The sequence below is a fragment of the Anomaloglossus baeobatrachus genome, chromosome 9 (assembly GCF_048569485.1).
Source record: "Anomaloglossus baeobatrachus isolate aAnoBae1 chromosome 9, aAnoBae1.hap1, whole genome shotgun sequence".
Taxonomy (NCBI): Eukaryota; Metazoa; Chordata; class Amphibia; order Anura; family Aromobatidae; genus Anomaloglossus; species Anomaloglossus baeobatrachus.
This window is the reverse complement of record NC_134361.1, coordinates 205,517,565-205,530,227: the sequence shown is the minus strand read 5'-3', so window position 1 is coordinate 205,530,227 and position 12,663 is coordinate 205,517,565. Positions and strand designations below refer to the sequence as shown.

General features: G+C 51.4%; 1 protein-coding gene across 1 annotated transcript in view; it reads left to right on the top strand.

Annotated features, from left to right (window-relative positions):
• The window catches only part of WNK3 (WNK lysine deficient protein kinase 3), a 194,566-nt gene extending 182,026 nt beyond the window's left edge, over nt 1-12,540 (top strand). The window contains exons 23-24 of the mRNA XM_075324920.1: nt 12,208-12,410; nt 12,475-12,540. Coding sequence (XP_075181035.1) covers nt 12,208-12,410; nt 12,475-12,540 — 269 coding nt within the window. The remainder of the gene's footprint in view (nt 1-12,207; nt 12,411-12,474) is intronic.
• The last annotated feature ends 123 nt before the right edge of the window (nt 12,541-12,663 follow it).

Sequence of the window (12,663 nt, the reverse complement as noted above, 5' to 3'; positions counted from 1 at the left end):
TCGTTTTGTCCTCATGCAGTTCATCGGTATGAGAAGGATTTACATTTGTTAGATCTGGTGAGAGCACTCAGAATCTACATTTCCCGCACGGCGCCCTTGCGCAGTTCGGATGCACTCTTTGTCCTTGTCGCTGGTAAGCGCAAAGGGTCGCAGGCTTCTAAGGCCGCCCTGGCTCGATGGATCAAAGAACCAATTCTTGAAGCCTACCGTTCTGCTGGGCTTCCGGTTCCATCAGGGCTGAAGGCCCATTCTACCAGAGCCGTGGGTGCGTCCTGGGCATTGCGACACCAGGCTACGGCTCAACAGGTGTGCCAGGCAGCTACCTGGTCGAGTCTGCACACTTTCACCAAACATTATCAGGTGCATACCTATGCTTCGGCGGACGCCAGCCTAGGTAGAAGAGTCCTGCAGGCGGCAGTTGCCTCCCCGTAGGGGAGGGCTGTCTTCGCAGCTCTAACATAAGGTATTTCTTTACCCACCCAGGGACAGCTTTTGGACGTCCCAATCGTCTGGGTCTCCCAATGGAGCGCCGAAGAAGAAGGGAATTTTGTTACTTACCGTAAATTCCTTTTCTTCTAGCTCCTATTGGGAGACCCAGCACCCGCCCTGTTGTCCTTCGGGATTTTTGGGTTTTTTCGGGTACACATGTTGTTCATGTTGAACGGTTTTTTCAGTTCTCCGATGTTACTCGGAGTGAATTTGTTTAAACCAGTTATTGGCTTTCCTCCTTCTTGCTTTTGCACTAAAACTGGTGAGCCAGTGATCCCACTGGGGGTGTATAGCCAGAAGGGGAGGGGCCTTACACTTTTTAGTGTAATGCTTTGTGTGGCCTCCGGAGGCAGTAGCTATACACCCAATCGTCTGGGTCTCCCAATAGGAGCTAGAAGAAAAGGAATTTACGGTAAGTAACAAAATTCCCTTCTTTTTACCTATTGTTTTATATATATATATATATTTTTTAAGTGCATATATATATATATTTATTTTGGTTTTAATTGTATGTTTTTATTCATTATGATTAGCCCTATTGTTGAATCGCATGTTTTATATGATTTTATGACCAGGTCTGATGGTTTTAGCTTATTTATTTCTTCCTCTTACCGTCGGTTATTTGAACCTTTGATTTTACCTTTACACATATGCAGTGATATATATGTTTATTCCTTTGGTGTTTTTAATTATGCGTGTATATCCTGTACACGTTTCTTCTTTGTGTGCACGTATAACAATTGGTTCCAATTGTTTTTTCAGGGTGGTCACTATCACATGACCGGATTTATATATATTTTCACATGCCTATTATTTCACTTTTAGTTTGTTGGACTGTCGTCGGGTTTATGAGGACCCCTTCCCATTCTTCTTTATCCCGTACCTATATATATACACATTTTTTTCCCTTCACTCATTGCACTAAACCCCCCCTTTTTCTTCGGCGCTCCATTGGGAGACCCAGACGATTGGGTGTATAGCACTGCCTCCGGAGGCCACACAAAGCATTACACTAAAAAGTGTAAGGCCCCTCCCCTTCTGGCTATACACCCCCCGTGGGAACACGGGCTGCTCAGTTTTCAAGCTTTGTGCGAAGGAGGTCAGACATCCACGCATAGCTCCACTGTTTAGTCAGCAGTAGCTGCTGACTATATCGGATGGAAGAAAAGAGGGCCCATACTAGGGCCCCCAGCATGCTCCCTTCTCACCCCATTCCTATTGGCGGTGTTTGTTAAGGTTGAGGTACCCATTGTGGGTACGGAGGCTGGAGCCCACATGCTGCTTTCCTTCCCCATCCCCCTGAGGGGCTCTGAGGAAGTGGGATCTTACCGGCCCCCAAGCCCTGAGGCCGGGCTCCATCCACAGACCCGTAGAACCTGCTGGATACGGAGCTGGGTACCGTTCAGGGACAAGGCCCTGCAACATTCAGGTACTCTGTGTCCCCGTATGGACAGGCCGCGCACACTCCAGACTTGCTGGGTGTGCTAGTGCGCCGGGGACAGTAGCGCTGCGCGCTGGGGTTACAGTCACTGCAGTTTCTCTGAGGGACTTTATGTGTTGGGGACTGCCGCGCCGGCCGCCCCTGGAGCGGCGGCGCGGCTGAGACTTGTGGTGCGCCGGGGACTTAGCGCCGACCGTGCTTTTACGACGGCGGCGCTTATAAATCTAGTCCCCGGCTTTTGCGGCCTAGCTCCGCTTCGTTCCCGCCCCCACCCTGTCAATCAGGGCAAGGGAGAGACGCTGTACGATAGTCAGCGCTGAGGGCTGGAGTCTTATTTACATACTCCAGCCCTCTCACTGAGCACAGTGGGACGCAGGTTTCCCGCACTTTGTCTGCACACGCCCAGGGCCCGCCCCTCTCCACAGGACGCCGGCAGCCATTCCTACATGCAGTCTGGCTGGAGAACGGACGCAGGCTCTGGGAGACCCAGACAAGGGATTTCTGGCGACCACACACCCGCGTTAAGCGGGCGGTAAGCAGCACATTAGTGCTGGCCCCACTAGTGCCACAGTGTTATATTGGTGTATTTTTTTCTCTATACCATATATATATATATTGCACTGTAAGGTCGCTTCTTGGCTGTATACCCTATATTGCTCTGAGGAGACGACAACATGTCATCCGCAAAACGCAAGGGTGCCAAGACACAGGCTGTATACGCTGCTTGTGCCGCTTGTGGGGCTGATCTACCGGCAGGTTCCAAAGACCCCCATTGTGTGCAATGTTCGGTCCCTGTGCCACTTCGTCAGCCGGAGTCTATGGTGGTAGTGGCCCAGGCAGAGTCACCGGTGAACCCTGTCCCGGTGACGGGGACAGAGTTTGCAGTTTTTGCTGACAAGATGTCTGTCACTATGACAAAAATCCTAGAGACCTTGCAGGCCAGGCCAGTTACTCAGACCATGGACACTGCTGCGTCAATGTTCCCCGGTCCCCCTCAGTTGGAGTTAATCCGTGCTTCAAGGGGGTCCCAGGCATCTCAGGCTGAAGGCTCTGACTCAGATGACAGTCCCAGGCAGCCTAAGCGAGCTCGCTGGGAGAGACCCTCCACGTCATCACGCTGGTCAGGGTCTCAGCGAGACGAGTCTCTGCGTGATGAGACAGAGGAGGGTGATCAGGAGTCTAATCCTGAGACCGCTCTCAATCTGGATACTCCTGATGGTGACGCCATGGTAAATGACCTTATAGCGGCCATCAATAGACTGTTGGATATTTCTCCCCCAGCCCCTTCAGCAGAAGAGGCAGCTGCACAGCAGGAGAAGTTCCATTTCATATATCCCAAGCGTAAACTGAGTACTTTTCTGGACCACGCTGACTTCAGAGAAGCAGTCCAGAAACACCATGCTTATCCAGACAAGCGTTTCTCCAAACGTCTTAAGGATACACGTTATCCTTTTCCCCCTGACGTGGTCAAACGCTGGACCCAGTGTCCAAAGGTGGATCCCCCAATCTCCAGGCTTGCGGCTAGATCCATAGTGGCAGTGGAGGATGGGGCTTCACTTAAAGATGCCAATGACAGACAGATGGACCTTTGGTTGAAATCTGTCTATGAAGCTATCGGCGCGTCGTTTGCACAGCATTCGCGGCCGTGTGGGCTCTCCAAGCTATTTCAGCTGGTCTGGCACAGGTGGACTCTATCATACGTCCAGCAGTGCCGCGAGTGGAGTCCTTAACTTCGCAAATGTCTGCGTTTGCGACCTATGCTATCAACGCTGTCCTGGACTCTACGAGCCGTACCTCCATGGCGTCTGCCAACTCGGTGGTTTTGCGCAGAGCCTTGTGGTTAAAAGAGTGGAAAGCGGATTCTGCTTCCAAAAAATGTTTAACCAGCTTGCCACTATCTGTAGACAGACTGTTTGGTGAGCAATTGGCTGAAATCATTAAACAGTCCAAGGGTAAAGACTCCTCCTTACCCCAGCCCAGATCAAGCAAACCTCAACAAAGGAGGTGGCAGTCGAGGTTTCGGTCCTTTCGAGGCTCCGGCAAGGCCCAATTCTCCTCGTCCAAAGGGACTCAGAAGGAGCAAAGGGGCTCAGATTCCTGGCGGGCTCACTCACGCCCCAAGAAAGCAACCGGAGGAACCGCTTCCAAGGCGGCTGCCTCATGACTTTCGGCCTCCTCCCTCCGCATCCTCGGTCGGTGGCAGGCTCTCCCGCTTTTGCGACATTTGGCTGCCACAGGTCAAGGACCGGTGGGTAACAGACATTTTGTCTCACGGGTACAGGATAGAGTTCAGTTCTCGTCCTCCGCCTCGGTTCTTCAGAACTTCCCCACATCCCGACCGAGCAGATGCTCTTCTGCAGGCGGTGGGCTCACTAAGAGCAGAAGGAGTGGTGATCCCTGTTCCTCTTCAGGAACAAGGGCAAGGTTTTTACTCCAATCTCTTCGTGGTTCCAAAAAAGGACGGCTCGTTCCGTCCTGTTCTGGACCTAAAGCTGCTCAACAAGCATGTGAACGCCAGGCGGTTCCGGATGGAATCCCTCCGCTCCGTCATTGCCTCAATGTCTCAAGGAGATTTCCTTGCATCAATAGACATCAAAGATGCTTATCTCCACGTGCCGATTGCTACAGAGCACCAACGTTTTCTACGTTTTGTGATAGGAGACGAACATCTCCAGTTCGTAGCTCTGCCATTTGGTCTGGCGACAGCCCCACGGGTTTTCACCAAGGTCATGGCGGCAGTGGTAGCAGTCTTGCACTCCCAGGGACACTCGGTGATCCCTTACTTGGACGATCTACTTGTCAAAGCACCCTCTCAAGAGGCATGCCAACACAGCCTGAATGTTGCGCTGGAGACTCTCCAGACTTTCGGGTGGATCATCAACTTTTCAAAGTCAAATCTGTCACCGACTCAATCACTAACGTATCTTGGCATGGAGTGTCATACTCTCTCAGCGATAGTGAAGCTTCCGCTGGACAAGCAGCGGTCACTGCAGACAGGGGTACAGTCTCTCCTTCAGGGTCAGTCGCACTCCTTAAGGCGCCTCATGCACTTCCTAGGGAAGATGGTGGCAGCAATGGAGGCAGTCCCGTTTGCACAGTTTCATCTGCGCCCACTTCAATGGGACATTCTCCGCCAATGGGACGGGAAGTCAACTTCCCTGGACAGGAAAGTCTCCCTTTCCCAGACGGCCAAGGACTCTCTGCAATGGTGGCTTCTTCCCACCTCATTATCACAGGGAAGATCATTCCTACCCCCATCCTGGGCAGTGGTCACGACAGACGCGAGCCTGTCAGGGTGGGGAGCAGTTTTTCTCCACCACAGGGCTCAAGGGACGTGGACTCAGCAGGAGTCCACCCTTCAGATCAATGTCTGGAAATCAGGGCAGTGTATCTTGCCCTACTAGCCTTCCAGCAGTGGCTGGAAGGAAATCAGATCCGAATTCAGTCGGACAACTCCACAGCGGTGGCATACATCAACCACCAAGGAGGGACACGCAGTCGGCAAGCCTTCCAGGAAGTCCGGCGGATTCTGTTGTGGGTGGAGGACAGAGCATCCACCATATCAGCGGTTCACATCCCGGGCGTAGAAAACTGGGAAGCAGACTTCCTCAGTCGCCAGGGTATGGACGCAGGGGAATGGTCCCTTCACCCGGACGTTTTTCAGGAAATCTGTCGCCGCTGGGGGGTGCCGGACGTCGACCTAATGGCGTCGCGGCACAACAACAAGGTCCCGACGTTCATGGCGCGGTCTCGCGATCAAAGAGCTCTGGCGGCAGACGCCTTAGTGCAAGATTGGTCGCAGTTCCGGCTCCCTTATGTGTTCCCACCTCTGGCACTCTTGCCCAGAGTGCTACGCAAGATCAGATCCGATTGCAGCCGCGTCATACTCGTCGCCCCAGACTGGCCGAGGAGGTCGTGGTACCCGGATCTGTGGCATCTCACGGTCGGCCAACCGTGGACACTACCAGACCAACCAGACTTACTGTCCCAAGGGCCGTTTTTCCATCGGAATTCTGCGGCCCTGAACCTGACTGTGTGGCCATTGAGTCCTGGATCCTAGCGTCTTCAGGATTATCCCAAGGAGTCGTTGCCACCATGAGACAGGCTAGGAAGTCCACTTCTGCTAAGATCTACCACAGAACGTGGAGGATTTTCTTATCCTGGTGCTCTGCACAAGGAGTATCCCCCCTGGCCATTCGCGTTACCTACTTTTCTTTCCTTCCTGCAATCTGGGTTGGAAAAGGGCTTGTCGCTCGGCTCCCTTAAAGGGCAAGTCTCGGCACTATCCGTGTTTTTTCAGAAGCGTCTAGCACGACTTTCTCAGGTGCGCACGTTCCTGCAGGGGGTTTGTCATATCGTCCCTCCGTACAGGCGGCCGTTAGATCCATGGGATCTAAACAGGGTACTAGTTGCTCTCCAGAAGCCGCCCTTCGAGCCTCTGAGGGAGGTTTCACTTTCTCGTCTCTCACAGAAAGTGGTCTTTCTAGTGGCGGTCACGTCTCTTCGGAGAGTGTCTGAGCTAGCAGCGCTGTCATCCAAGGCTCCCTTCCTGGTGTTCCACCAGGACAAGGTAGTGCTGCGCCCCATTCAGGAGTTTCTCCCTAAGGTGGTATCCTCTTTTCATCTTAATCAGGATATCTCCTTGCCTTCCTTTTGTCCTCATCCAGTTCTTCGGTATGAAAAGGATTTACATTTGTTAGATCTGGTGAGAGCACTCAGAATCTACATTTCCCGCACGGCGCCCCTGCGCCGCTCGGATGCACTCTTTGTCCTTGTCGCTGGTAAGCGCAAAGGGTCGCAGGCTTCAAAAGCCACCCTGGCTCGATGGATCAAAGAACCAATTCTTGAAGCCTACCGTTCTGCTGGGCTTCCGGTTCCATCAGGGCTGAAGGCCCACTCTACCAGAGCCGTGGGTGCGTCCTGGGCATTACGACACCAGGCTACGGCTCAACAGGTGTGCCAGGCAGCTACCTGGTCGAGTCTGCACACTTTCACCAAACATTATCAGGTGCATACCTATGCTTCGGCGGACGCCAGCCTAGGTAGAAGAGTCCTGCAGGCGGCAGTTACCTCCCCGTAGGGGAAGGCTGTCTTTGCAGCTCTAACATGAGGTATTTCTTTACCCACCCAGGGACTGCTTTTGGACGTCCCAATCGTCTGGGTCTCCCAATGGAGCGCCGAAGAAGAAGGGAATTTTGTTACTTACCGTAAATTCCTTTTCTTCTAGCTCCTATTGGGAGACCCAGCACCCGCCCTGTTGTCCTTCGGGATTGTTGGTTTTTTTCGGGTACACATGTTGTTCATGTTGAACGGTTTTCAGTTCTCCGATGTTACTTCGGAGTGAATTTGTTTAAACCAGTTATTGGCTTTCCTCCTTCTTGCTTTAGCACTAAAACTGAGCAGCCCGTGTTCCCACGGGGGGTGTATAGCCAGAAGGGGAGGGGCCTTACACTTTTTAGTGTAATGCTTTGTGTGGCCTCCGGAGGCATAGCTATACACCCAATCGTCTGGGTCTCCCAATAGGAGCTAGAAGAAAAGGAATTTACGGTAAGTAACAAAATTCCCTTCTTTTGAGTATGGATTACTGTTTTCGGTATAACCGGCATTGGTACCTTTCTCACATCTCTGTTTTGTGTTCTTCCGCATTTTTTTCCCTTGTTCTATATTTTTGCTTATTATAAGCTGCCTAGGGTATGCCCTGGTCTTGTACGGCTGCCGTTTTTTTTCCTAGTTATATGCTGTCCCCCTTTTTTCGCTATCCTAGGCGAGTACTGGGTGTTTTCGATGATCACGCATGCGCTATGAGTTTTTTTCCCACGGTCTTGAACTTGTTTAACCTTCGGTTCCCAGCACAGACCTGGGACGCATGCGTGGTTCGTTTTTTTCCCACGCTTCTGCCCGATAGTAAACTGCGGTCTTGAATCTTGATTCCTGTAGAATCCCTCCTGGTCTTCTCCTTGTCCGCTTGTTTCCACGATATCACCTGCACTTTGTGCTGATATAGTAAATCACAACCCCCCTTTTTTTGATTAAAACCGTGCACTCCCGGGTGGCGACACACACTATCACAGTGTTTCCCCCTCGATATTTAATTCAACACACACCTATTAGTATATTCCTTTGCGCCCTCACTACCCCGGGTTTGATCCCGGTGTATTCCACATTCAGTATTTGCATTATCAATTGTGAATCAACGGTTATGCGTACGTTGATGTATACTTTTTTGATACACAATTTGTGTGTTTTATTCTTGTTTTTTTGGTTTTTTCATTGGTTTCTTTTTCTATGAGAGATGTCTATGTTTACGATCTTTCTACTGTTCTAAATGTTATGTTTTTTGTATATATCCACAAAATCTGCTTAACACGTCATAACTGACAACGTGGCACCTCGTTCCCCGCCTGTTTTTTTCTTTAGAGGGATGGCCCTATGACGTCACTATGGCTATTTATTGTATGTCTGATCTTTTGTGAGATAGATTTGATGTTATCTGTATACTGACGGTCCTGAGGAAGGGAGCAGGTGCTCCTGAAACGCGTAGACCTGGATGAAAATAAAGTGACATTGGTCTGACTATCTGAGCAAGTGATCCTTTGGCGCGGCATTAAACACCCCTCTCTATTGTTCTCTGTTAGTTCCCAAAAAGGACGGTTCCTTCCGGCCCATCCTGGATCTCAAGCTTCTCAACAAGCATGTTCAGGTGCGGCATTTTTCGCATGGAGTCTCTGCGATCAGTCATTGCCTCAATGACCCAAGGGGATTTCCTGGCATCCATCGACATCAGAGATGCCTATCTGCATGTGCCAATTGCAGTTTCACACCAGCGTTGGCTACGTTTTGCAATAGGAGAAGATAATTTCCAATTCGTGGCTCTCCCCTTCGGGTTAGCCACAGCCCCTCGGGTATTCACCAAGGTCATGGCAGCAGTGATTGCGGTTCTGCACCTCCAGGGGTTGGCAGTGATTCCTTACCTGGACGACCTTCTAGTCAAGGCTTCATCCAGCGCAGACTGTCAGTGGAGTGTCTCGCTCACTCTCGCCACTCTACCCCAATTCGGGTGGCTTGTCAATCTTCCCAAATCCACTCTGACTCCGACCCAGAGTCTCACGTACCTAGGGATGCAGTTCGAGACTTTGCCGGCACTTGTGAAGTTGCCCTTAGTCAAACAGCAGTCACTCCAGCTAGCGGTGCGCTCTCTGCTGAGGCCCCGCCGTTATACCCTCAGGCGTCTGATGCAGGTGCTGGGTCAAATGGTGGCCTCCATGGAGGCTGTTCCCTTTGCCCAGTTCCATCTGCGCCCCCTGCAGCTGGACATTCTCCGCTGTTGGGACAAGCGGCCTTCCTCCTTACACAGGTTAGTGGCTCTGTCGCCACAGACCAGGAGCTCTCTTCAGTGGTGGCTTCGGCCCCTCTCTCTGTCCCAAGGGCGCTCCTTCCTGGCCCCGTCTTGGGTGATTCTCACCACGGATGCCAGCCTCTCCGGCTGGGGAGCAGTATTTCTCCACCACCGAGCACAGGGCACTTGGACTCCGTCCGAATCAGCCCTCTCGATCAATGTGCTGGAAATCAGGGCTGTTCTTCTAGCTCTCGTAGCCTTTCACCACCTGTTGGCGGGCAAGCACATTCGAGTCCAGTCGGACAACGCGACAGCGGTTGCCTACATCAATCACCAAGGCGGGACACGCAGCCGTCTGGCAATGATGGAGGTACAACGCATCCTTCAATGGGCGGAGGACTCAAAGTCCACCATATCCGCAGTCCACATCCCAGGCGTGGAAAACTGGGAGGCAGATTATCTCAGCCGTCAAACCGTGGACGGTGGCGACGATCCTCAGGCCTTCGCCGCGGACACTCTGGTTCAAGACTGGTCCCAGTTTCGTCTGTCCTACGTGTTTCCCCCTCTAGCTCTCTTGCCCAGAGTCCTGCGCAAGATCAGAATGGAGGGCCGTCGAGTCATCCTCATTGCACCGGACTGGCCCAGGCGAGCTTGGTATCCAGACCTGCTCCATCTGTCCGTAGAGATGCCGTGGCATCTCCCGGACCGTCCAAACCTACTCTCGCAAGATCCGTTTTTCCGCCCGAATTCTGCGGCTCTCAAATTGACGGCGTGGCTCTTGAGTCCTGGATTTTGACGGCTTCTGGTATCCCTCCTGAAGTCATCTCCACTATGACTCTGGCCCGTAAGTCTTCCTCCGCTAAGATCTATCACAGGACTTGGAAAATTTTCCTGTCCTGGTGTCGCTCTACCGACCATCCTCCTTGGCCATTCTCCTTGCCGACCCTTCTGTCTTTTCTACAGTCCGGTCTGCAGCTAGGACTGTCCCTCAACTCTCTCAAGGGACAAGTCTCAGCTCTGTCAGTTCTGTTCCAGCGGTGTCTCGCTCGGCTGGCTCAGGTCCGCACCTTCATGCAGGGCGCGCCTCACATCATTCCGCCTTATCGGCGGCCCTTGGATCCCTGGGACCTTAACTTGGTCCTCACGGTATTGCAGAAACCCCCTTTTGAGCCTCTTAGGGAGGTTTCTTTGTGTTGTCTTTCTCAGAAGGTGGCCTTTCTGGTTGCCATAACTTCTCTCAGGAGAGTTTCTGATTTGGCTGCAGTCTCTTCGGAGTCACCTTTTCTAGTCTTTAATCAAGACAAGGTGGTCTTCCGTCCGACTCCGGACTTTCTCCCTAAGGTGGTTTCTCCTTTCCACCTTAACCAGGACATTACCCTACCTTCCTTCTGTCCGGCTCCTGTTCATCGCTTTGAAAAAACGGTGCATACTCTGGATCTGGTGCGTGCTCTCCGGATCTATGTGTCTCGCACCGCTGCGCTTAGGCGGTGCACCTCTCTTTTTGTGCTAACCACAGGTCGGCGCAAGGGCCTCCCTGCTTCTAAGCCGACCTTAACCCGTTGGATTAGATCGACCATTTCGGACGCCTACCAGAGTACTCGGGTGCCTCCCCCGCCGGGGATCAAGGCACACTCGACCAGAGCTGTCGGTGCCTCTTGAGCTTTCAGGCACCAGGCTACGGCTCAACAAGTCTGTCAGGCTGCCACTTGGACTAGCCTGCATACCTTCTCGAAGCACTACCAAGTGCATGCTCATGCTTCGGCAGATGCGAGCTTGGGCAGACGCATCCTTCAGGCGGGCTGTCGCCCATTTGTGAAGTTAGGTTCTGCCTACTTCTTAGTTTTTCTGTTTATTCCCACCCAGGGACAGCTTTGGAGCGTCCCATGGTCTGGGTCTCCCAAAGGAACGATAAAGAAAAAGAGAATTTTGTTTACTTACTGTAAATTCTTTTTCTTATAGTTCCGTATTGGGAGACCCAGCTCCCTCCCTGTTGCCTGTTAGCAATTTCTTGTTCCGCGTGTTATCACCGGCTGTTGTCGTGGACAGAGTCTCCGGTTGTTTCGGCTCTTGCTCTGTTCTACTTGTGGGTGGCTATTCTACTTCAGCTTTTGCACTAAACTGGCTAGGACTGGCTACCAGGGGGTGTATAGGCTCAGAGGGAGGAGCTACACTTTTAAGTGTAGTACTTTGTGTCCCCTCCGGAGGCAGAAGCTAAACACCCATGGTCTGGGTCTCTCAATACGGAACTATAAGAAAAAGAATTTACAGTAAGTAAACAAAATTCTCTTTTTTTGTGTACTCACCGTAAAATCGTTTTCTCTTAGCCATCATTGGGGGACACAGCACCCACCCTGTTGGGCCTTGGTTCTCTCAGTACCTTATTTGGTTATGACTCTTTTTTTTTTCCTCATGTTCCTCCGTTGAAAAGTTTTTACTTTTTTTCTTTTTTTCTCCTACTGCTTGTGTACTAAAACGGAGGTTGCCTGGCCCGGCCAGGGGGTGTATACTGCAGAGGAGAAGCTATGCTTTTTGCATCTACTTAGTGTCCTCCTATGGATAGGCAGCATAACACCCATGGTCCTGTGTCCCCCAATGATGGCTAAGAGAAAACTATTTTACGGTGAGTACACAAAAATCCGTTTGTTTTTTTTTTGCAATTTAAAGTACAACTCGTCCCACAAAACAAATGAGCCCTCATATGGTCATATTGACTGAAAAATTAAAGTTACGTGTCTCGGAAGAGGAATGGCGAAAAAAAAAACGGAAAGCAAAAAATCGGCCGGTCGTGAAGGGGTTGGAGCATTGTCATTTACATTGATTAACCCCCTGTGTGGATATATTGTAGACATGGCCGCTATCATTGTACAGGCAGGTAATGGATAGGCAAACTAAGTTGTTCATGCATGGTCTCACCTTGTATTTTTCTCTCTTTTTAATTCAGATCACCAATGCAGCGAGAGTAACTCGGACGCCTGCCAGCAGTCGGTCTCTGAGAAGAAGAGCCTGTTTACCGACGATCTACATAAACTGGTGGACGACTGGGCGAAGGAGAACGCCGGCAGCTTACACCAGAAACCCAGCCTCAATCAGATCAAACTGAACCAGAACCGGCCAGAGACAGACTGCTGGAATCGGGTTCACGAGGTAAGACATGCCCTTCTGTCCTTTCAGAGGATAGATTTAAAGGGCCTGTGACTGACCCTGTCAGGGCTTTGATCACGTCACTTATGAGTTTCCTATGGACACTGTACATGGAGAGGATTTCCTGGTGTAACCGTCCATCGGAAGTACACGAACAGATTTCACCCATAGGCACCAATGTGTTTTGTTTTGTTTTTTTCTGAATCTGCGACAAGATATCGTTAGATATCAGGATGCACATGTATGGGGTGGGCTC